The sequence below is a fragment of the Podarcis erhardii genome, assembly GCF_964252035.2.
Source record: "Podarcis erhardii genome assembly, chromosome: 13".
NCBI lineage: Eukaryota > Metazoa > Chordata > Lepidosauria > Squamata > Lacertidae > Podarcis > Podarcis erhardii.
Window position 1 is genome coordinate 5,853,620 of NC_138502.1, and position 25,594 is coordinate 5,879,213.

General features: G+C 45.0%; 1 protein-coding gene across 1 annotated transcript; it reads right to left on the bottom strand.

Annotated features, from left to right (window-relative positions):
- Positions 1–2,203: 2,203 nt before the first annotated feature.
- On the bottom strand, positions 2,204–18,290 carry LOC309327608 (uncharacterized protein). Its single transcript, XM_081836932.1, has 3 exons — positions 18,266–18,290; positions 17,208–17,262; positions 2,204–15,493 (listed from the first exon to the last, which is right to left on the bottom strand). Exon 3 carries the CDS (start codon positions 15,324–15,326, stop codon positions 2,373–2,375), a length of 12,954 nt encoding a protein of 4,317 aa, XP_081693058.1. The 5' UTR covers positions 15,327–15,493; positions 17,208–17,262; positions 18,266–18,290; the 3' UTR covers positions 2,204–2,372.
- Between the last annotated feature and the right edge of the window lie 7,304 nt (positions 18,291–25,594).

Here is a 25,594-nt window from a genome sequence, read left to right on the forward strand (position 1 = left end):
CTTCAAAAGTGTCTCTCATTGCTCCTTTCAAGGTTGTGCTGAGAGTAGCACTCAGTCCTGGTTTCTGGTCTCTCAGCGCAACCTCCTCCAACCAGCACTGCATGGAGTTCTGCCTACTTCCTCCATTTTGTTCCCAGAACACCTTTAGATTTCAAAAGGGACAAGTTTTCCTTTGACATCACCCCCCATCATCTTGGCAACCTGCCAATTCTTCTGTCTCTTTTCACTGCTTGTGGCGGTGGCTTTTACATTGCTAATGACTCTTAATGACTTGGTACTTGCGTCTCCATTGTTCCTTTATGTCTGTGCATTTAGCCAGGCCATTTTGCATAAACTAATCCAGGAATTTCTTGCCTGGCACAATTCTGCAGCTTGTATTTTCCCTTCATATCCTAAACAGCATCTTAATACTACTGTTTATTAATTTCTACCATTCTCTAGCAGACTCTGGTACCCTAGTACTATGGCAGTATTATCTATCCTCAAACAAAATGGGCTACAATTTAAATTTCATGCAGAGGAACAGAACTAAGATCCCAAACACCAAGAGATCTTTAAGTTTAATAAGCTATACATGAATTGCACAAACTACACCTGATTGAAAAATGGCTTCAAGGACTTTTGGATCATCTGTCAATTTTACCACTATTTATGAACTGAATTGACTTCTTGTGCATTATTTCCATGGGTCACAGAACACTATGGTTGAGCCAAACCAGCACATCATGGTTATTTCTGTGTGTCCCCCACCCCTGCTAAGAAAAAGCACAGATGAAACCTACCCCTGAGCACATTGTGACATAATAGGGATTTAAGACAGGGGAGAACATTATTATTTTTTAGCTTGAGGGCCTAGTGGGCAATCTTCTAGGGTCCACATGCCTGTGGTGGGTAGAACAATTGATGCAACTCTTATATTTGCACAATAGGCTGCAATCATACAAGTCTTATAAAAGCCAGGAGTATCTCTCTCCATCCAGGCTACAAAGAGGTATCAGTATAGTTCAGTGACACATTCCAACCAGGCAATGAACAAATGAACTAAAACCAGCTAAGAAGGTGAAGTAGGACCAGGGATTTGTGTGGCCATTTGTGTGGCCTGTGAAGATTCCCAAGGGCCAGATCACCTCTAAATGGGTTGGCGCCAGAGTACTAATAACTTCTTGTGAACCAATTAAAGTGAACACCAGATAAGAGGCAAAAGATTTATACGATCTGAGGAGAAGCCAGAGTATATATAGAGAAGATGATGTGAAATAGGGAAACCAGTAGAATTAAAATAATATCTCATAATGGGAAAATACTGGATAATAATATCAAAATGAATTAAAAATGTATATTAGGATTATTATTGAACAATATTTGTAAATGAATATAGACAGACAGCAAGAATTTGTATATATAGAAAGATCTATTTGTTTATGGACATTTAATAGAAAAAATGAAGAAGAACAATCTTGTGGAAAATGGACAAAGACAATGCGGAAAGTCAAAAGAGGACACAAAAAAGCCAGAAGGAGGAAGGAGGGAAGTCAGCTCGGGAGAGCAAGAACAAATGTGAAATATAATGTATGTGTATGTACAGTATGTAACTAAAAATTTCAATAAAGATCATCTGAAAAAAGAAGGTGAACACCAGGACCCTGAGGCACCTGAGCCAGTCCCAGTAGAAGATGGGTGACCACCCAACTTAGACTTGAATGGAGTGAATGTGCAGTTGCTCCCCTAGAGCTGCCTACAGTAGTTACCTTAGAGTAAAGTCAGAGTGGTTGTCTAAGGCAGGATTGGGGAACCTTTTTCATCACAATGGCTGCATTCCCTTCTGGGGGACTGTTAGTATTTGTACTGTATTTGTTAGAAAATGTATTTTACAAAGAATAAATTGTACTAGGGAAAAGAAAACCAGACGAAAACACTTAAGGGGTGTGTGAAGCAGGGCCGATGAGGGCCATGTGTGTGACCTGGTGAGGGTTGCAAGTGCCAGATAGAGGGTCTGGTTAACCCCACCGGTGGTTATTATATTTAAGCCCTGCAAACCCCCCAACACAGTGCTGCTAACATAGAGATTTATTGACAAAAACGCATTACATTACAAAACAATTTAAGAATGCTTCATAGACGGTAAAAAAGGTAAGTGATAGGTTTGCTGAGCCTTCAGCATCTCGACAACCATCAGTGAAAGGTGGAGCCTTGTGCTCATTTTTTATTCATGGTGCTGCATTTAAAAAAAATAAATCCTTGTCATCAAGGCATCCTACACACTTCACCAGAGCAGCTTATCATTTTCTCTTGGCCTCTTTGTCAAGGGGACTAGATCTTGCAGGTTGCCCTGCTGATGCTCAGTTTTCAATCCTTAGTACACACCTTGCCACTCACTCAACTGCTGCTCCATCTTTGCTGCTTGTCCCAGTGCTTTCTGGACTTTTTAAATTTCTGCTTGACCTGCTGCTTGAACTCGGGTCCTTGCTGCTTGACCTGTTTCTTGACCTGCTGCTCAATCTTGGATTTCTGCTGCTTGAACTTGGGTCCTTGCTTCTTCCCCGGCTTCTTGACCTGCTGCTTGAATTTCGGCCCTTGCTGCTTCCCCTGCTTCTTGACCAGCTGCTGAATCTTAGATTTCTGCTACTTGCCCTGCTCCTTGTCCGGCTGCTTGATCTTGGTTCCCTACTGCTTGACCTGCTTCTCGATCCACTGCTTGATTTTTTATCCCTGCTGCTTGCTCTGAACCTTGACATTATGCTCTGCTTCCAGCTCCTGAAACTTATTCTCCCTTTTCTGGGTTTAGATTCATGATCCCATCGGACTGTTCCCCTTTCTTTTTTCTCAAGGAGCCTTGTTTCACCAGTACCCCCACTCTGCTTCCTCTTGTACAATATGCTTTGAGTCATCTTCCTTTCACTTTTCTTCCTAAATTTGGACTGGGCCAAATCCTTTCTCTCTCTCTGACTTTCTCCAGGGTGGTTTCCCATGCTACTTGTTGCATGGCCAATGCTGGTGCCTCCTTTCTTTGACTTCCCTTCTGAAATGACCCCCGGCCTTTCAGTATTCTGCATCCAGATATTCATCCCATCCCGTAGATGCATTTTTTTCTCAAGGATTTTACCAAGTATAGACAGTTTCCCGTCTGTTTTCATAGTGTGTTTTGAAGATATGCCACCTTCAGAGTGAGGGTGGGAACCTTTTTGCACCGGCTGCTTGTCCATCCCTTGTTCTAGCCTGGGGGCCTCTTCCCCTCTTGTTGTCTTAGCTACCTGTTTGCTCTCATGTTTGGTTGATAACTCTTTTTCTCCAATAGTTTCTTTATGGGATGCCTTTCTTCTCCCACCCAAAATTTCTTCACCATTTCTGTCTCTTACTTCTCCCTCTCCATCTCTTATTTCTCCTTCTCTTACTTCTCCCTCTCCATCTCTTACTTCTCCTTCTCCTCCTCTTACTTCTCCCTCTCCATCTCTTACTTCTCCTTCTCTTTCACCTCCTCCATCTCTTACTTCTTCTGCTTCTCCTCTTTCTTCCTCCTCATCCTTCCTCCCAGCTCCTTGGTGTTTCCCACCTTCAGGATCTATTGTGGATGCTTCTCCATCAGCATTTCCTTCTCCTTCCCTGTCATTCCCCAAGATCTCTGTCTGCTCGAAATCATGATTTTCCTCCCAGAAGGCCACTCTTTTGTGAGATACAGAGAGTGGCCTGGAGAGCTCCAGAGCTTCAGTCATTTCATCTGCAACTGACTGAGGTGCACGGAGGTGTTCAAATTGTTCAGAAACTGCTTGCCTTGCCACATCAAATAGCTTTGTTTTGCTTAGGCTGGCCCTTTCATCTGAGGTCTCTGAGGAAGGCACAACATCCTCTGGAGAAACTTGGGGTGCTCCTGCTGTCAGAGAATCTGCATATCTCAGGCTTCTGGGCTCTACCATGGGCATCTCCTCTGCATCTTCACTACTGACTCCTTCCTCCTTTCTCACACATGAGCTCTCTCTGCCTATTTCTTCACCACCATCCCAGTCTCCGACTCTCTCCAGTTCACATTCTGTGCTGTACTCAGAAGATGAGTAGGCACCACCTTCCTCCCTTTCTCTCCCCATATTATCACTTGTCTGTAGCAGGGAACCATCTGTGGGCTGCATTTGGAATTCAACTTCTGTGTTTGCAGAATCTTGATTTTGAGATAAAGGCGACACCTGCTGGTTGGATTGTTCTTGATCTTGGGAGTCTTCACTTGAGGTCTCCCTATTCTCAGAGACTTGGATACCTTGGTGCTCCACAGGGTCCTCACTTTTGGAGGTGGGTGAGGGAGGTTTCATGTTACAGCAAGGGGATTCAGAGGACCACCCTTTTAGCTGTCCAGGTGCTTGGCCCCCTTTGTCACTGCTGGTGGCTGTATCTTCAATAATTTGGTTGGTTATTTGCTTCCTTTCCTCACTGTCACAGCTTTGTTTGCCCCATTTCGCCTGGTGCTGTTGATCTGCCTGGCTATAATGCACGGGGCCCACCACATGCTCATGGGAACATTGAGAGTCAAGGGTATGGGATGGCTGTGTGGTGGGATCCAAGGCTTGCTGGGAGACAAGAGTGTTGTACTGTTGAGTGTCATCCACCTTCAAAGGCCCAAAATATGCCTGGGAAAATTCATGTTCTGAGAGTGAAACATCCTTCATACGTTCACCTAAGGATGAACCAGAGATTTGGGATTCAATATTATGTGATATCTGTGGAGTGGCATCTGCCTCTGCCTCTTGTGAGGCGGAAGGATCTTCATTATCTCCTGAGGATGAAGAATGAATCTGGAGTTCACTATTCAGTGATATCCAAGAGGAGTCAGCCTTGCCTTCCTTTGAGAGGGAAGTATTCTTATCTCTGTCTCCTGAGGATGAATCAGAGTCCTGACATTCAATATTAGCTGATGTCTGAGCAGAAAAATCCACCTCGGCTTCCTTTGAAATGGAAGGATCTTTTCCACTTTCTCCTGGGAAAGAATCAGAGTCCTGGGGCCCCTTATTATCTGATATCTGAGAAAAGGACCCTGCCTCTGTCTCCTTTCCATTTTCCTGGGAATTTTCTTGCTGCTCTTGCCTTTGCTCTGCAACTAATTGTAACGATGAAGCTGAGCCTTTTGTGGATGTTGATGAATGGCATGAGCAGGGGCAGTTGGATATCTCACAAGACTCCTCTGCCTTGCCAGGAATTTGTGGATACTGTGCAGCATGATGTAGATTCAGTGTAAATATCTGCAATGTACTCACTTGCGGAGCGTCTCTTTCACCCTCCGAGCTGCTGCTTGTCCCTTGGATTACTGTGAAATGCTGAACTTTTGTATGAGGATAGAGAGATCCAGTATCCTTTTCGGCATCTGGCCAGGAAACCACCCTATGCTGTATTTTCCAAAACAGCTCTGAGGTGTATGTGGGTTGATCTTCTGACCCTGAGCCGGCTTCCTTTTCTGCTCCTGTTTGAAAAGGAGTGTTTGGCACTTGGAGGGACTGAGCACCAGAATAAGTCAAAGGCTCCTCCTCTTCCTCCATTTCATCAGCTTCTGGGATAAAGGCCCTCGTTGACTTCTGAGCCAGTTTAGGGAGGTGCCACTGGTGCTCTGTGTTGAGGTTCTTGATGTGTTTTTCCAGGTGTTCTTTTGATCTTGAGTGTAAGAAATGCAAGTGCTGGTAAGAAGCAGGAACCTCCTTTGCCCCAGGCCATTCCTTGGCATCAGCTCTCCATTCATCAGTAAAGTTCTTTTGTCTCCTTCCATCAGTGCTCACTCCCACTGAAGGTTGGGGGCTCTCCTGTGGCTCCAAGGGGGGTGGAGCAAATGCATGCACCGATTTCTGAATAATGGCTGGCAAGCCCCACTGATGCTGGATCTTCTTGTGCTGGATGTGGACTTCCAGAACATCTTGAGCACCATCAGTGAGGAAAGGCAACTCTGTCACACAGTCTATAAAATGGGTAATAGATGAGGTTCTTGCCAGAGGTCTCTCCTCCTCACTCTCCCCCAGAAGTTGGGTAGAAGAGTCTTGATAAAATGTAGAGCTGTGGTGATGAGTTTGAGGCCTGATCTCCCCAAACTGAGAAGATGGCACAGGAAGTAGAAATGCTCTAAGCATATTTTGAGCATGTTTTGGAAGCCCCCATCTATGCTTTGCAGTCATACTCCTAACATGAGCATCTAGACACTCTGTTATGTCTGGACTGAGGAATGAGAGAGTCGGTGTAATAATGTATACTTCCCCTCTGTCCCATGAAACTCCGTTGGCTATATTCTCTCCTTCCATGTATGGCGGGTGCTTCTCTGATTCAATGAGAAATGGAGCAAAAGCATGCAGGGACTTCAACACAGAGGAAGGTAAGCCCCATGCATGATGGAGTTTCTTGTGCTGAATGTGTGATTCCAGGAGGTTCTGGGCCTCATCCGTGAGGAAAGGAAGAGTCACCTCAGGCAATAAGAAAGTAGTCGCTTGAGCCAATACAGGTGTAGCTGCTGCCTTTTGAACATAATTGAGCCTCCTCTCCAGTTTCTCTATTGCCTTTTTTCTTACCTTGGCATCTTCTAGCAAGTCTTCCTTGTCATCTTCTGAATGGGAATCAGCTTCAGGCTCTTGGGAGAATTTGCGATGAAAAGGTATTAGAGACCTTGCTTCACCCAACTCACATTGGGAAAATGCTCTGGGATTCCGAAATGCCCTCAGTGATTGTGAAACATGTTCTGGAAGGTGCCACCTATGGTGTGTAGTCATCCTCCTCACATGGGCATCCAGGTTCTCCTGTAACTCTTGGCTGAGGAACGTGAGACTCCTTGAAATAATATGGGCTTCTTCTGTCTCCCATGGGTATCTCATGGTCATGCTTTGCTTTTGTTTCTCTGTCTCAAGATGAAATGGAGCAAAGGCATGCAAGGACTTCAGCACATTGGAGGGTAGGCCCCAAGCATGGTGGAGTTTCTTGCGCACGATGTGAAATTCGAGAAATTCCCAGGTCTCATTGGTTAAGAAACCAAGTTTCACTCCAGGCCACAAGAAGGCAGTTACATTTAAGTTCATTGATGAGTCTGCTCCCTGTTTCAATTGGTTAAAGACCTCCATATTCCTTATTGTCCTTCTTTTGACCATGGAGTCCTTTATGTCTTCATTGTCACCTTCTGTTTCAGAGTAATCTCTAGCCACCTGGGAGGATTTGTAGTGAGGAGACAAATACTGTGCATTCTCCAATTCCAATCCTAAAGCATGTCTGGGATTTAGAAATATTCCCAGTGATTGCTGAACCCGCATTGGAAGGCCCCATCTGTGCTTAGCCACCCTCCTTTTCTCATGAGCTTCCAGGCGATCTTTTGTGTCTGGACTTGGGAAGAAGAGATCCCAGACAATCTCTTTCACTTCTACCTTATCCCATTGGTGTGCCTTAGTCATTCTCTTGTCTACGCTTTGCACATGCGTCTGAGTCCCATGGAGAAATGGGGCAAAGGCATGCATGGACTTCAGCACAGAGGAGGGTAGGCCCCATGTGTGCTGGAGTTTCTTCTGTCGTATATGGAATTCCAGAAGATCTTGCGCTTCATCTGTGAGGAAGGCAAGCTTCACTCCAGGCCATAATAAATAAGTTTCTTCAAAGTTCACAGTTGTGTTTGCTCCCTGCTTTCCTTGGGGAAAGCCCCATCCATTCCCTGTTGTTCTTCTATTTCCCATCTCCTCCTCCACCAAGTCTTCCTTGTCATCTTCTGAATGGGAATCAACTACAGGTTCTTGGAGAAATTTGCCATGAAAAGGTGTTAGAGACCTTGCTTCATCCAACTCACATTGGGAAAAGGCTCTGGGATTCCGAAATGCCCTCAGTGATTGTGAAACATGTTCTGGAAGGTGCCACCTATGGTGTGTAGTTATCCTCCTCACATGGGCATCCAGGTTCTCCTGTAAGTCTTGGCTGAGGAACGTGAGACTCCTTGAAATAATATGGGCTTCTTCTGTCTCCCATGGATATCTCATGGTCATGCTTTGCTTGTGTTTCTCTGTCTCAAGATGAAATGGAGCAAAGGCATGCAAGGACTTCAGCACATTGGAGGGTAGGCCCCAAGTATGGTGGAGTTTTTTGCGCAGGATGTGAAATTCGAGAAATTCCCAGGTCTCATTGGTTAAGAAACCAAGTTTCACTCCAGCAGTTACATTCATGTTCATAGTTGAGTCTGCTCCCTGTTTCAATTGACTGAAGACCTCCATTTTCCCTGTTGTCCTTCTCTTGACTTTGAATTCTTTCATGTCTTCATTGTCACCTTCTGTTTCAGAGGAATCTCTAGCCACCTGGGAGGATTTGTAGTGAGGAGACAAATACTGTGCATTCTCTAATTCCAATCCTAAAGCATGTCTGGGATTTAGAAATACTCCCAGTGATTGCTGAACCCGCATTGGAAGGCCCCATCTGTGCTTAACCACCCTCCTCCTCTCATGAGCTTCCAGGCGATCTTTTGTGTCTGGACTTGGGAAGAAGAGATCCCAGACAATCTCTTTCACTTCTACCTTAACCCATTGGTTTGCCTTAGTCATTTTCTTGTCTAAGCTTTGCACATGCGTCTGAGACCCATGGAGAAATGGGGCAAAGGCATGCGTGGACTTCAGCACAGAGGAGGGTAGGCCCCATGTGTGCTGGAGTTTCTTCTGTCGTATATGGAATTCCAGAAGATCTTTCACTTCATCTGTGAGGAAGGCAAGCTTTGCCCCAGGCCATAAGAAAGTAGTTTCTTCACAGTTCACAGCTGTGGTTGCTCCCTGCTTCCCACGAGGAAAACCCCATCTCTTCCCTGCTGTCCTTCTGTTGCCCATTTCCTCCTTCACCAAGTCTTCATTGTCATCTTCAGTCTGGGAATTAGCTGTAGGGACTTGGAAGAATTTGCTCGGGTAAGGCCGCACATTGTCCTGTCCTGATCCGAAAGGTTGTCTGTGACGGAGAAGTCCTCCCAGTGATTGCTGAATCCGCTTTGGAAGGCCCCACCTGTGCTGTACCACCCTCTTCCTCATGTGAGCTTCCAGGAGCTCTTTTGTGTTGGGACTCAGGAAGGAGAGACTTGGGATAATAACTTGTACCTCCATCCCATTGCATTGGGTTGCCGTTGTCATGTTCCTTCTTTTGTGTTGCATCTGCTTCTGTATCTCAAGGGGGAATGGGCCAAAGGCCTTCAATGACTTCAATACAGAGGATGGTAGGCCCCATGCATGCTGGATCTTCTTATGCTGGATGTGGAATTCCAACAGGTCCTGGGTGACCCTTGTGAGAAAATTTAGGTTCACCTCAAGGCTTAAGAAAGCAGTTACTTTAAAGTTTGATTGTACAGTTACTCCCTCCTTCCCTTGGGGAACAACCCATCCCTTTCCTGCTGTTCTTCTGTTTCCCATTTCCTCCTCCACCAAGACTTCTTTTTCATCTTCAGTCTGGGAATCAACATTATGCTCTTGGAGAAATTTGCCATGAAAAGTTGTTAGAGACCTTGCTTCACCCAACTCACAATGGGAAAAGGGTCTGAGATGCCGAAATGCCCTCAATGATTGTGAAACATGTTCTGGAAGGTGCCACCTATGGTGTGTAGTCATATGCCTCACATGGGCATCCAGGTTCTCCTGTAAGTCTTGGCTGAGGAACGTAAGACTCCTTGAAATAATATGGGCTTCTTCTGTCTCCCATGGATATCTCATGGTCATGCTTTGCTTGTGTTTCTCTGTCTCAAGGTGAAATGGAGCAAAGGCATGCAGGGACTTCAGCACATTGGAGGGTAGGCCCCAAGTATGGTGGAGTTTTTTGCGCAGGATGTGAAATTCGAGAAATTCCCAGGTCTCATTGGTTAAGAAACCAAGTTTCACTCCAGCAGTTACATTCATGTTCATAGTTGAGTCTGCTCCCTGTTTCAATTGATTGAAGACCTCCATTTTCCCTGTTGTCCTTCTCTTGACTTTGAATTCTTTCATGTCTTCATTGTCACCTTCTGTTTCAGAGGAATCTCTAGCCAACTGGGAGGATTTGTAGTGAGGAGACAAATACTGTGCATTCTCCAATTCCAATCCTAAAGCATGTCTGGGATTTAGAAATACTCCCAGTGATTGCTGAACCCGCATTGGAAGGCCCCATCTGTGCTTAACCACCCTCCTCCTCTCATGAGCTTCCAGGCGATCTTTTGTGTCTGGACTTGGGAAGAAGAGATCCCAGACAATCTCTTTCACTTCTACCTTAACCCATTGGTTTGCCTTAGTCATTTTCTTGTCTAAGCTTTGCACATGCGTCTGAGACCCATGGAGAAATGGGGCAAAGGCATGCGTGGACTTCAGCACAGAGGAGGGTAGGCCCCATGTGTGCTGGAGTTTCTTCTGTCGTATATGGAATTCCAGAAGATCTTTCACTTCATCTGTGAGGAAGGCAAGCTTTGCCCCAGGCCATAAGAAAGTAGTTTCTTCACAGTTCACAGCTGTGGTTGCTCCCTGCTTCCCACGAGGAAAACCCCATCTCTTCCCTGCTGTCCTTCTGTTGCCCATTTCCTCCTTCACCAAGTCTTCATTGTCATCTTCAGTCTGGGAATTAGCTGTAGGGACTTGGAAGAATTTGCTCGGGTAAGGCCGCACATTGTCCTGTCCTGATCCGAAAGGTTGTCTGTGACAGAGAAGTCCTCCCAGTGATTGCTGAATCCGCTTTGGAAGGCCCCACCTGTGCTGTACCACCCTCTTCCTCATGTGAGCTTCCAGGAGGTCTTTTGTGTTGGGACTCAGGAAGGAGAGACTTGGGATAATTACTTGTACCTGCATCCCATTGCATTGGGTTGCTGTTGTCATGTTCCTTCCTGTGTGTTGCATCTGTTTCTGTATCTCAATGGGGAATGGGCCAAAGGCCTTCAATGACCTCAACACAGAGGGTGGTAGGCCCCATGCATGCTGGATCTTCTTATGCTGGATGTGGAATTCCAACAGGTCCTGGGTGACCCTTGTGAGAAAATTTAGGTTCACCTCAAGGCTTAAGAAAGCAGTTAATTTAAAGTTTGATGGTACAGTTCCTGTCCTCTCTTGCTTTCCTTTTACCCTTCTCTTGGCTTCTTCTGATGAGTGTTCATTGTCATCGTCGGTCTGGGAACCATTCGTATGCCCCTGGGAAGATATGTATTGACCAGATAACGGATCAGATTGAGGAAGTGATCTGGGCCGTTTAAATGCCCTCAGTGATTCCTGTACCCGCTTTGGTATTTCCCATCTGTGCTTTGTGGTTATATTCCTCATGTGAGCCTCTAGTCTCTCCTTCATATCCGAGCTGATGAATGTAAGATTATTGATTATCGTTCTCACTTCTACCCAATCCCAGGGGTGAATATTTGATATGTTTTCTCCCCGATGGTTCTCTGGATCAGGGGGAAATAGGGCAAAGGCACATAAGGACTTCTGGACAGTGGAGGGAAGACCCCACATGTGCTGGATTTTCTTCTTTCCAATGTGGAATTCCAGAAGATTCCAAGCTTCCTCTGTGAGCAAAGGTGGCTTCACCTCAGATGATACAGTTGTAGTCAGTTCCACACCTATGCCTGTGGTTGCCATTCCTTGGTGGATAGTAGCTTTTGGATGACCCCTGGCTCCTGCTTCAGGTCTGAGCAGCTTCAAAGGATCTCTTCCCTCAGAAAAAGTAGGGATTTCATCTTGCTCGTAGGACTTACGATGATCTTCTGAGAGCTGTGTATGATGCTTTTCTTCTTTGAAATGGGACTCAAGTTGAGTGGGAGCAATTGCCCTCAGAGAATCCTGAATCAGTTTGGGAAGTCCCCACTGGTGCTCCATGGCCCAGCTCCTCACATGGGCTTCCAGGCCATTCTTGACATCTGGACTTACAACATGCAGGGCCTTTTGAGGGGGGATGGCCTCTAACACAGATTGTGGTACATGGGCAGTCGCTTTTTCTTGATATCCCAGTTTCTCAACAGTGACATGTGTTGACGCTCCTGCTTTTTTACTCCTCTGTAGCTCAGGTGGAAGGGGGACAAAGGCATGCAAAGATTTCTGCACAAGAGATGGCAGCCCCCACTCATGCTGGAGTCTTTTGCGCTGTATGTGAAGTTCCAGAAGATCGCAGGCTTCCTTTGTGAGAAATGTTGACACTGGCTCCTGGGATATTTCCGTCAATTGGAATTTAGCCTCCATCATTTTTTTCTTGAGATGGGCTTCCAAAAGATTCATATTTGAATATTTAGGAAGTCTTATATTTGAAGCAGGGGTCACTGATGTCTCTGAAGAGGATTTGTGTGCAGTGTCTGCAAACATCGGCTGTGGGGATCTAGTCACAAGCAACTCCCTTGCTTCATTCTGGAATATTGGGGGTTCCAGGTCCTGGACCCTAATCTTCACTTGGCTGATTTGGGATGGGGAGCATCTTTCCTGGAACACTGTAGCCAAAGGTTCCAAGTGCATGCTGGGCAACTCCCCCAAGAAAGTGAAATGTTCCCTTGTTGAAGATGAGGTGGCAACATTTGGAATATCTCCCAACTGCATCTCCCTGTGCTTCTTGGCCAAGTGGTGGTTCATCTTGTCCAAACTATGGGGCTTCAGCATAGAAAGAACTTGAGCTGACTGTGGGGAGGCAGGCATCAACCCAAATGTTTTTCTGTCGCTTACTTCTTGGTGTACAGTACTCAACCCTGGGTGCTTGTATGTTATCCAATAGCAAGGGCAGTAGAAGTAGCGGTCTTCCACTGCTGCCCTGGCTATGGCATCTTTCCTATTCAAGATTTCACTCTGTTGACTAGGTTGGTGCTCTGGAAACTCGTGCCTGATGTTCAGCTCCCCCTTATCCACTGCTTCACCCTCCAGAAAGGGCAGAAATGTGCTTCTGGGCTTCACTTGGCTATAAAGAGGGGCAAACTTTTGGAGAGAGTCTTCAAGTGGGAGCTTGAAGCTTCCCATGCGTTGGAGATCAGATTCTGTGGACTTTCTCCTGAGGCTAGGGTGATCTGTAGAGGCAGCTGATGATTCAGAAAAAGCTCCCTCAGGGACTTCTCCTGCCTCCATATCCTGGTGTGCGCGGACCATTTGCTGTGCCCTGTAAGCCTTGGGTCCATGTGTGAAGATGTTCTCACCCACAAATGTTGCCTGTCTTGCCTCTACCAGCTCTTCTCTGGCTACTGGGATGGGAGAGGAGAATCTGCCCAGAGAGTCACAGCTTTTATTTTGGTACTCTGCAATTTGTGGTTCCAAGGAACCTGTCCCAAACACAGGGCAGAAAAGCTTGATAGATTCCAAAACCCTCTTAGGCAACTTCCATTGTCGTTGTAGCTTCATCCTTTGAATGTGGAAATCCAACTGACTGTAGGTGCTTTGGGGAAGGAATGATGGTTTCTGTAGTAGAATGTAGACATGGGCTTTCGTCCTTTGGAGACTGGGCACTGGGGGAGCCTGTGATTTGAAGCCATGCAAGGATTTCTGAATAAGACTAGGCAAGCCCCATTCATGTTGTAGCTTCTTTTTTCTAATGTGCAGTTCCAGATTCTCTCTGACCTGAGCATAGAGAAACTCTGTCCTCACTTCTAAGAACTCAACAGCAAATTCTCTAGCTCTAGGAAACGTGGGCAGCAGTTTGGGCTTCACTGCACTCATGGCCAATGTTGGGGAAACGTCCAGCCATTTTTCATCCAAGTGGAATATCTTATTCTCTGTTGCTTCAGACTGAAGTGTGGGGTACACCCAAGGCTGGCTTGGCATTGTCCTCCTCCCTATCCTAGTTCCATCCTGTTTCCCTGCAACAGTCACCATCTCTGGGGAAAGTAGCCTGAGGGACTCAAGGACCCTTGGGGGTAAGTGCCATCGGTGAAGCGTGATTCTTTTCTGCAGATTCTGCTCTAGTTCTTGGATGATGGCATCATTGAAGAAGGAGAGCTCAGCCCGAAGAACATTCACCTCCACGTGCTGCAATGTCCGGTGCTGCTGCGATTGGGGGACAATTGGGAAAACAGAATGGAGAGATCTCTGGACAAGGCTTGGCAACCCCCAAGCATGCTGCAACCTCTTTTTTATCACGTGCCATTCCAGATCCTCCCAAGTCTCCTGCTCAATGAATGGGATCTCTTGTATCAGTATGGGCTGGTCCCATGGGTGCTGCACCTTCTTTTTAAGCACATGGGAATCCAAACACTGCTCCTCATTAGCAGGAAGAAAACTTGTCCTTGCTTGGACAAATGCAACAGTGTGCTGCGACCGAGGTAGCATCTCATGTCTGGCCTCAAAGGACTTCTTCCCAGTTGTAGTCTGGGGGTTTGCTTTGGAAGGAGGGGGAGATTTGAGGGCTGTTTCCCTGGCTGTGGATTCCAAATGTAGAACATGCCTATGAAGTTTCCCTTCCCTCTCACCCTTGACGACTCCTCCTCGGCCTCCTTTCCTGTGTGCAGATGATGCTATATCTGTGGTGAGGGGATAATCTAGCTTCATGTGCTTGAGGGCCTCTTGGACTTGCTTTGGCAACACCCGACATTGCATGTGAATCATCTTTTTCATGTGTTTCTCTAGTGTCCTCCTCTTTGCCCCACTCATGAAAGGAAGAAGCCGAGGCCTCATCAACACAGTAAGCTCCCTCTTTGGACGGTATGGGCAAGTGAAATCCATGCCAAGAGGCAGAAAGGCCCTGAATGACCTGAGGACGACTGATGGAAGACCCAATTTGTGTTGAATACTTTTCACAACCAAATGCCACTCCAAAGTCTTTCTCACAGCCTTAGCCACAAAGGGAGTGTCCTCGGTAGCAAATTCAACCCTAGGAGACTTGATATTTGCTTGGGAGATCACAAATAAAGAACTGGGGAAATGCCTTGTTCCTGTATGGTGGAATCTCATGCCCTGGTGGTTCTTCCTCTCATTCAGAGAGGACCCTTCATTTTTCTTTTGCCTCAAAGGCATGTGGCTCTTTTTGCTGAGATTTGATAACTCGGACAGGTCAGAAAGGGGACTGTAATCTTCCCAACTATTGAAGGACAGCTCTGATGATGTGCTAGAAGAGAAGCAAAAGGGACCACTCATTTCCCCACTGCTGTCCTCAGAGCTGTCATAACATTCATTTATACTAAGCATGGAATGGCTGTCAGAACAGCTGGGACTTATGTCATTCTCCCTGGAGATGGGAACATCTTGCTGAGCAGAATGGAGTGGCTTCTCCTTCTGCCTCTTGCCTTTGGGAATGTGTTGCTCCTTTCTGGGTGAAGGTGTTGTTTCTGGGCCCAATTCTGGATGGCCACAGTTTGTGGCAGGTTTACTGCTGCTCCATGGAAAAATTGTGTCATCTCTTTGAGCAGAAATGGCTGATAGGCTGGAGCTCCCCACATAAGAGGCAATGGGAAGTGATGGCATTTGCAAAGCAGGAAGCCCAGGTTTTGATCCATAGACACACAGCACTTCCTCAGCCTCCTTGGCTGCCCTGTCACATATGGCGCAGGTCACGTTGTCACACAGCAATCTGCGTATGGAGGAATGGCGACTGCCTCCATTTTGTGGGTCTGTCTCCTGGTGTTTGGTACCTGTAAGACAAATGAAGGCACTGGTGACCTTTCCTTCACCTCCAGGATGATATGGAACCAATTGGTATAGAGACAATTATATTTTGTCAGGAACTGGCTGGATGAGGAGGAGTGGCAGGCACTGGTGGAGGAAGAGGTGTGCGGGGGGCACCACCCCTGTCAGCACAATCCCAGTAGGGCGCCATTGCAGCTGCCCCCCTGCCTGCGCTGGGCACCCCCAGAACACGCACCCACCCTGCCCCTGCTCCTGCCTGCTCTCCACCCCCCGGTGCCAGAGCATGAAGTTCCGCCACTGGTGGCAGGAGCCTCCCACCCAGGAGCTCCCCAGGGAAGACAGAGAAGACGAGGTCTTAGACCCTGGGTCCTGGTGGTGGGAGATGCTAGAAGCAGGAGGGTGGAGTAATCAAGGGAGGGAGTGGGTCAGAGGAAGAAGGCCCTTCCATAATTTATGCCCAAAAATGGAAGGAAGAAACAGTTCTAACAAAGGAAGGTTGGCAATTAAAACTAATGGAGTACACAGACATGGTGAAACTTACCAGAAGAACAAGAAACCCAGAATAAAGACTTTTTAAAATGGATTGGGGGGAATTATTGACCATCTGAAGATACATTGTAAAGAAATCAAAAAATTTTCAGGACTGACATAAGCAAGTGCAGTAAGAGAAAGCTAGGGAGAACATAAGGGGAAATTAGTAAATAGATATGAATTGGATATGCAGTAATAAAAATAAATTGAACTAGAAAGGAGGGGAAGGAAGTCAAAGGGAAAGTACATTGGATTTGTAAAGGGTTTGTTTTTGTTCCTGTTGAAAATATTTGTGAAATGTGAAGATGAAATTTAAATTTAGAAATAAAGAAATAAAGCACATTCAAAGCAAAATGAGAAAGAGGGGAGGCGAGAAGGGATGGAGGGTACACTGACCATTCCACAGCAGGACCATTCCAGTCTTGCTGGTTCTCCTTCTCTCACACCCCCTCTTGGAGTGTCCTACATCTTGTCGAGCAATGAGTCTGGCAGAAGCAGAGGAGGAGCTCACTGCCACATTGCAGTCCCCATCTGTTGGGAAGAGCTGTAGAGGGGAAAGGCAGATCCGAAGCTTAGTTTCCTGCAATTTCTCAAGCTGAAGGAGTCAAGCAGGGAAGACTTGTCTCTTTTTGACCTGCAGGGGCCTGATACTTCCCTGTCAGCACTTGTGACACATTTATATATTTATTAGAAGTATTAGAATACATATATACCAATTTGGAGACCCAAGAGGCACTGATTTTATTTCAGAGCAGCAGTGGCCTTCCAAATGTTGTTGGACTCCAGTGCCCATCAACCCTAGCAAGCATGTCCAATGGTCACGGGTAATGGGCATTGAAAGCCAACTTCTAGATTGCATTTACTAACTCAGCTCTAAGTACTTTTGTTAGATGATCCTCTACGAGTTCCCCGGGTGTATTTCAGTTTTAAATAAGGTTGTTTTTTAATATTTTTAATTTGGGTTTTATTATCTTGCTGTTATCTTAATAAAGAAACCCAAGCAACAAATGACAAGGGTGTGTATGTACACTTTCATAGATGCTAAGAAAAGACCATGTGAATTATCAAATGTCAGCAGTAGTTTTTATGCGCTCTCTCTCTCTCTCTCTCTCTCTCTCTCTCTCTCTCTCTCTCTCTCTCTCTCTCTCAAATCACCAGGATGAGCTGGTTCCTGTCTCAATGGCTTACCTTCTTCTTTTGCAACAGCTGCTTGGAGATGGCTTCTGTGTTCCACATGATCCTTCTAGGAAGAGAGGAGGCAGTGAAGTTATTCAACGGGAAGAACAACCAATTGGAAATACCACCTTACTAAACAGGGTACTATGCCATCAGGCAGAATGAGGCATGTTCCAAGTTCCATCCCTGGTATCTCTAAATAGGACTGGGGGAAATCCCAGTCTGATTCCCTGGAGAGCTGCCACTGGTCTGCTTTGACAGTACTAAACTGGATGGACCAACAGTCTGGATCTGTATAAGGCTGCTTCCTGCATTCCTGTTTCCTGGTGGCCAAAGCATGCAATACTATCAGGTCATTTTTGACTCCTCCCATCTCACTTAGAAGTTCATTCCATATTGAAGTTTGTGTAAATGCAAGACTCAAGACTGTTAAAATGGCATTCTCATTATGATCATGGCACCACACTGGTGCTTTCTTCCCTAAAGCATGGAAATCCATCCCCATGAATGCTCATTTTCTGAGCCTTGTGTTTGACAAATGAGAAGTGTGCCATATCTGTGAGATGATCTGTACTGTCATATAATTGTTTTATTTTGGATTTTGCTATTATTTGATTATATGGCTGTAACCTGCCCTGGGAATCTTTGCACTGAAGGAAAGGTAGGAAATCTCTTAAATAAATTTGTAAGTACATATTGCTGTTGTAAGTTGAGAAAACCAAATGTGGTGGTGGTGGTGGTGGTGGGGGGGGGGGGGCTGAATCAAATCCAGACATGAACAAAGGGGTACTGAAACTCACCATCGGTGTGCCAGTCTCAGAGGGGAACCAACTGCCCAGCTGTTCCTCCAGGGAGTGAGGATTCTCAGTGACTTCAGGTAAGACTGAAAAGGACAAGATGCTTCTCTATGCTTGGTCAAGTCTCTTGTACTATGCAAAGGTGCTACATTGGATCATTTGGAAGAGGCTGATGAACAGAGCCAGGGCTAGAGTAGTGTCCAAGTTGAGGTAGCAGTCCAAAAGGGAAAAGCGATTGATGAGGGAAATCAGCTCCATCTTTGTGAAACTGACCTGAATGCAGTCTTTGCACCCAAGAGATGGTATGTATCCCCCAGGCAGTGGCAGTTAGCAGTGGTTTAAAGCAGCATTCCAAAGAATATCACAAAGAACTAACAAAAGAACCTTGGGAACACCCTGGGTTTCCTCCAGCCATGGATGCTGCTGCTGCCTCCGTCTTCACTGTTCTTCAGAACATGCTTTTTTTCTTTGTTATTCTGGAAGCCACAGTGATACACCTCCATACAAAAACACATGAGTCTATGGTTTTTTTTTGTTTTTTTTTTAAAGAACTAGATAGACACTACCAGAGAGATGAACAATGTTTGCATCTAAAGTTAGTTCTACTTAGAGTAGACCCACTGAAATCAATAACCCTAAGTTAGTCATATCTATTAATATCAACAGCTCTGCTCTGAGTGGATTAGTATTGGACACGACCCAGAAACTTGTAATCTTAGCTTAACATTTATTTACTTAGGATAGGAAAGACTGTGTGTAGTTCAGCTGCATGTATTGCTGTAAAATGCTGTAGTAAGTAAAGGTAAAGGGACCCCTGACTGTTAGGTCCAGTCATGGACGACTCTGGGGTTGCGACGCTCATCTCACTTTACTGGTCGAGGAAGCTGGCATATAGCTTCCGGGTCATGTGGCCAGCCTGACTAAGCCGCTTCTGGCGAACCAGAGCAGTGCACGGAAATGCCGTTTACCTTCCTGCTGGAGTGGTACCTAATTATCTACTTGCACTTCATGCTTTCAAACTCTTAGGTTGGCAGGAGCTGGGACTGAGCAACAGGAGCTCACCCCATCATGGGGATTTGAACCGCCGACCTTCTGATCAGCAAGCCCTAGGCTCTGTGGTAATTTATCTTAATTTCAGGAAAGCAATTGCTTCATACATTCATGGTTCCTGCATGGTATTACACAGGTAATAATAATAATAATTCTATTTCTCTAATGTCTTCATTCTGGGATAAGTGAGCAGTGTGACTCTCTTGCAGGATAATGTACTCAAGCATTATGTGAATGGAGCAGACAAATTTGGGAAGCTGCCTGCAACGTGTGTGGAGTGGAATGACCAACATGATCTGGAAACCAAGCCTTAAGAGGAATGTTTGAGGGAGCTGAGTATGCTTAGCCTGGAAAAGAACAGACTAGGAGGAGATATTATTGCTATCTGCACTTATATAAAGGGCTGCCATATGGAAGATTATTTTATTATTTCTTGGATTTGTATACCACCCTATACCCAGAGGTCTCAAAGTGGTTCACAGAATAAAATCAAAACATAAAACTACAAAATACATAATCAAAATAAAAACAACCCAACCCTCCCCAAACCCCACATTTTAAAAGGGCATAAAATGGGGCGAGCTTGTTTTCACCTGCTCTGGAGGGTAGGACTTGAGCCAATGGCGTCAAGTTATAAGAAAGGAGATTACAATTAAACCTTAGGAAGAATTTTCTGACAGTAAGAGCAGTTTGACTGTGAAATGACTCCCTCAGGAGGCTGTGGAATCTCCTTCACTGGAGGTTTTTTAAGCAGAGGTTGGATGGCCATCTGTCATGGATGCTTTAGCTGAGATTCCTGTATTGCAGAGGAATGGACTTCGAGTGGACTTCCAACTCTACACTTCTAGGATTCTAACATGACAGCTAAAGTGCAGTCAAATGTCTACTCAGAAAAAAAGCTTCATTGTGTTCCAGAAGAGTTACCCCAAGAAATTGTGAAGGGAACTGCAGCATAGTTCTTAACTTTGTCTCCTCATTAGCTGTTCTTTGCTGTTCAGCTCAGGCCTCAGCAAAATAATGTAACATTTTGGATAAAAAATACAACCCAACAAACCAGCACTGGAGGCCAAGATGGAGAAGATCTCCACAGCCACCATATATTTCCCCTTAGTGCTCAGGAAGGTCGGAACAAACGACAACCAAACACTGCAAAACATCAACATGCTGAAGGTGATGAACTTGGCTTCATTAAAAGTGTCTGGCAGTTTCCTAGCCAGGAATGCCACAGTGAAGCTGATGATGGCTAGAAGTCCCATGTAGCCCAGGACAAGATAAAACATGGTGACAGAGCCTTCATTACATTTTGATATGATCTCTTGAGTCAGTGACTGCATGTCCAAATCTGGAAAGGAGGGAGTGGTTGACAGCCACATGGCACAGATGCCTGCTTGAATCCAAGAGCAGAAAAGGACAATGGAGTTGGCCAATCTTTTTCCTACCCACTTCCTCATGCTGGACCCCGGCCTGGTAGCCATGAAAGCAACAACCACTGTAATGGTTTTGGCCAACACACAAGAAACAGCCACCGAGAAAATGATGCCAAAAGTGGGTTGTCGGAGAAGGCAGGTCACTTTCCCAGGTTGGCCAAGGAACAGCAAAGAAGAGAGGAAGCAGAGCAGAAGGGATAAGAGGAGAGCATAGGTGAGGTCCCTATTGTTGGCTTTGACTATGGGGGTATCTCTATGCTTAATAAAAGTTATTAGTGCCAAAGCTGTGATCAGGGAAAAAGAAACAGTGACTGACGTTAAACTGATCCCTAAAGGTTCTTCATAAGAAAGATAGCTGATTGTTTTGGGGATGCAATGATCTTGGTTGTTGCTTGGATACTGATAATCTGGGCAGTTCACACAGTTAATCATGTCTGGAAAAAGAAGAAGAAAGGTTCATTTCAATAGGAATTCGCATCTGATGAGGAGTACATTTTGGCTTCGGAGTTTGTTACTACAGATAATTATCACTGTTATTTTACTGTATTTTATTGTAGTGTTCTGATTTAATAGTTTCTTCTTTTGCATGGTTGCTTTATTGATTCTGGGTTGTCAGCTACCCTATGTTCCAGAAGAGAGGAATGGTGGAATATAAAAATATTTAAGACATAAATAAAATAAACTTTATGTGAGGAAGCAAGATGGAAGCTGCTGCTCACATACATTATCACCTAACTGCTGCCTGTATATATAGGATTGCTATATTCCTGTTGAGCTTTTTTTCATTTTGGGGCTTTACTCTGATTTTTTAATAAAAAGAGCCCAACTTGCCATACGTCCGGGTTTTCCGATTAAGGTTGTGTGCAATGTTGTCTGCTGAACACCTTCGTTATGTTTTGAAGGTTCCTGCAGAAGACTGCTTACATTATGGGTAGTGCCTTCCAGAAGCCTTTGGTGTACACTTCCCATCAGTCTGGCTAGAATAGCCAAGGTCAGGAATGATTGGAGCCTAGCATTCCTGTGCTTATTACAGATCTTGCCGGTGAATTAAGTTGCCCATTACTCTATGTCTCGTTTCTTCATTATTGTTGCAGGGGCAAATGATTATTTGCTGCTTGAACGAAAATTAAGTGAGGGCATAATTGCAATACATCACCTACCCTTCTGGTTTGAAATCTTCCCTTCTGGGCATGGAACACAATCATAGCAGCAAAATTTCTCCTTTTCCCTCTTTTTCTTCTGATAACCAGGGTGGCAAGAGTTACTACACACAGAAAGGGGTGGCACCTTTCAGTACACATCATTGGAATTTAGGGTAGAAGAAAGAAGAAATATTTTGTTGCTCATAAGCTGACATACAAAACAAGTAAATAAGCAAACAAACTGTTGACATGGAATAATGAACTTAAATGGAACATTACACATTCATTCATTCATGCATGCATGCATACACTCACTCATCTCTTGCTAATGCTTCCCAGAATATGATATTGTTTTTTGCCATCTATTGCTTGGCTAACATAGGGGCATAGAAAGGTAAAGGGACCTCTGACCATTAGGTCCAGTTGTGACCGACTCTGGGGTTGTGCGCCCATCTTGCTCTATAGGCCGAGGGAGCTGGCATTTGTCCGCAGACAGCTTCCGGGTCATGTGGCCAGCATGACTAAGCCGCTTCTGGCGAACCAAACCAGCACACAGAAACGCCGTTTACCTTCCCGCCGGAGCGGTACCTATTTATCTACTTGCACTTTGACACGCTTTCGAACTGCTAGGTTGGCAGGAGCAGGGACCGAACAACAGGAGCTCACCCGTCGCGGGGATTCGAACCGCTGACCTTCTGATCGGCAAGTCCTAGGCTCAGTGATTTAACCCACAGCGCCACCTGCGTCCCTTACACAGGGGCATAGGAAGTTGCTAAATACTGAGCCGATCCCTTGGTTCCTCCAGCTTTGTATTGTTCACAGTGACAGGCAACAGCTCGCCAAGATTTCAGACAGAGACATCTCCTGGCCCTACCTGGAATTGTTAGCAATTTAACCTGGGACCTGCATGCAAAGCAGATTCTCTGTCACCAAACTATGGCTAGGGATGCAATAAGGCAGTCATTTCTATTCCTATCTATCCTATCTCACAATCTGCTCTATTTCCATTCCACTGCAGTTTGGTTTCCACAAAACACCATGTTATTTGTCACACTGCCCACTATTTAATGTAATTCGCAAAATTATTGACGCTAGTTACGAATTTAACATAAGTAAACACTTTTAATTCCACACCATTAATTTCAGTGCAAGGCACACACAATCTAAATAGAGTGGGGTAGAAGTAATCAATCACATATTGCTTCTGAGTAGAAAACAAAACAAAACAAATATTATAAAAGCCTGGATTATTTTCCATTTGGATGTAGGATAAATTAGTCCAGATTGGTTATTTCCACTTCTGTTTTAATTTTCATCAGGATTCTCTTACATCTCTAGCTGAGGTACCAGAGAAATTATTTTAATAACTTAATCCAGTGTCTCATTCCATAGGAAGAGGGGTGTCTATTGGTGTCTCATTTTCTTTTGTACAAAAAACCAAAACTGGTTCAAAATCCCCTATCAAAGTTTATTGTTATAGAGGATATTATTTTTTATTTCACTTGAACAGAATATTGCACATTTCCCATTGTTAAGCACTTTAAGGTTGCAGCTCTCTTTGTTTTTCTTAATGCAATAGGTGGTATTGTCTTTATTATAGAGATGGATTATTCATCGTCAAGTAATACAGAAGAGATAATTCCTAGGTCTTAAATCAATATCCTAGCACCCATACTTGGTTAAATACACTGGGCCACACAATTAAATCCTCATCAAGGATTAGTTCTTCTCCTTCAGGAGCTCTGAGCTCCACACTTCCGACTTTCACTCTCTGGAAGGAGTTGTTTGGGAAAGTGGCTATGCTCATGATGTCAAATCCACCTTCCATTTCTCTTTTGTCATTAAAGGACACTGTTTCTCGAGCTGAGTTGTTGAATGTTATGTCTTGAAGAATCAGGTGGAGCTAGTTGAAAGAGAAAAAGAAACAAGGGGGGAGCAAAATAATTGGCTGGATCCAGTGTTAGACATGCATCTCTGTAAATTCATGACATTGAATTCATGAGTTCATGAAAATTCCCAATGATTTGAATGGGTCTTGATAGGCATGCCTTAGCAAAATTGTTTTAAGCAGGTGCCGTAGCTAGCAAAGTGATGGTACCTGCCACATGTCAATGTTATGTCCTGATAGGGTCTCACTTCTTTTACAATTATGTTGCAGCATTCTGCAATAACTGCAGTTTCCCGGTGAAAAGCAAGGGAAGCCCTACATACAGTGCATTGAAGTAACCTAATCTTGAAGTAACCAATGCCTGAACAATTGTGGTGAAGCTCTCCTGGTCTAGGAACAGTCCTAGCTGATGCACCAGTGACAGCTGGGAAAAGGTGCTTCTACCCACTGAGGTATCTGGGTCTCCAGAGACAAAGCTGGATCCAGACACTCATCGCCTCTGACTGCATACCTGCTCATTTGGGGGGATTGTAACCCCATCAAGGGCAGGCAATTGAACAATTTCCCATAAGGGTAGCTAGGGCTGCCAGACGCCAGCACAGACGTCACTTAAAAGGACAGTGCACTTAGAGAAGGGAAGAGAGCCATTCCCAGCCACGCCTACATTGGGGAAGTGCTGGGGCGTGGGCGGGGCAGTGTGGGGCTCTCCTCTCATGTTCACTCTGTGCATCAAGTTTTTCATAGCAAATCATTCTAGAACTTCATTTTTCTTGGAGCTTTTGCCCACCGCAAAAAACTCAAAAAGCGTAACAAAATAACTACCTTAACAACTTTTCTGTCTGGATTTTCAATTTTGGAAATATGGCAACTCGTAGCCACTCATGCACATTGCATCCATCTCAGGTTATTTTCCCATCCCACCACAGGGCTCTCATGATCTCTCCTTATCCATGTCATGGAGAAATAGAGTTCAGTGTCATCAGCATACTGATAGCATCTTGCCTCCAATCTCAATACCACTGAGGATAAAACAGTGCCCCATGGCTCCCCCCCCCCAGCTTAACTGCCTGGGCCCCACAAAAAAACTTCTACTCTCTAGATAGGATCAGTAACCAAATGCCCCCAGTTCTCATTCCATGTAGCTGGTCCAAGAGGATACCCTGGTCAATGGTATCAAAAGCTGCAGAGAGATCAAGCAGCAGGAGCAAAGTCACACTCCCTTTGTCCTGCCTTCCATAAAGGTCACCCAACAGGATAACTCAGTTTGGCAAACACCTTCTCTTGTCATGCAGCAAGATCTAGCCTGAAAATGAAGCTATTTTTTCAGTGAGGGATGCTCAAAAGTTATGGCTTCCCTTCTCCAAGCCCCAAGAAAAGGAGAAAACGGGAACCCACATATTTCCATCAATGTGTTGGTGTGTCTAACATAATTTTACCATTAGGAAAAAGGCATATTGTATTAGCCTTTTGTGTAAAACACAATTATATAGTGTAGACATTACCTGCCAAGGGTGGAGTGCAACTCTTTCAGCCTCCACAGCTGCTCTGTGTTTGGGTTTAGATGAGTCCATGGCATGCAGTGCATGTGCAGCAGTATAGACAGCATTATAGATGCTGTAGCTGTGACCAGTCATGTGCATTTCAAAAAGAGGCGCAGGAAGGCTCTCCAGCCTTGCCTCTCCAGTACATGGTTCATCAACCTCTTTTGGACAATCAAATGAGCAGTCAAAGACTTGCTCCCATATATCTTTGATAAAACCATCTTCTTCTGCCCAGCAAGGCTCTATAGTCTGAAGGAATGTCTTGAATGCTGGTGGTTCATGGGAATGAATTGTGAATGAAATAGCCCCTTGGAACACTTGCAGATCTGAGCCTCTTTGAAGGCTAGTTAATGCAAAATCTATCTGGGCTGTCAGAATCCACACCTTTTCGTGAGATGTGTCATTATTACGTTCAGGATTTCCCAGAAGAATAAAATAGCTCAGCCACATAATGGACAGTGTTTCTCCATAGAGAACAAATGTGTTGACTTTGTTAAATGTGAAAGGTTTATAAATACTCTGGACCTGGTTGTTAATTTCAAACATATCATTTA

What these genes read in the sequence shown, in the direction of transcription:
- LOC309327608 (XM_081836932.1), bottom strand. Translation starts at nt 15,326, where the DNA reads ATGCCATCACTTCCCATTGCCTCTTATGTGGGGAGCTCCAGCCTATCA.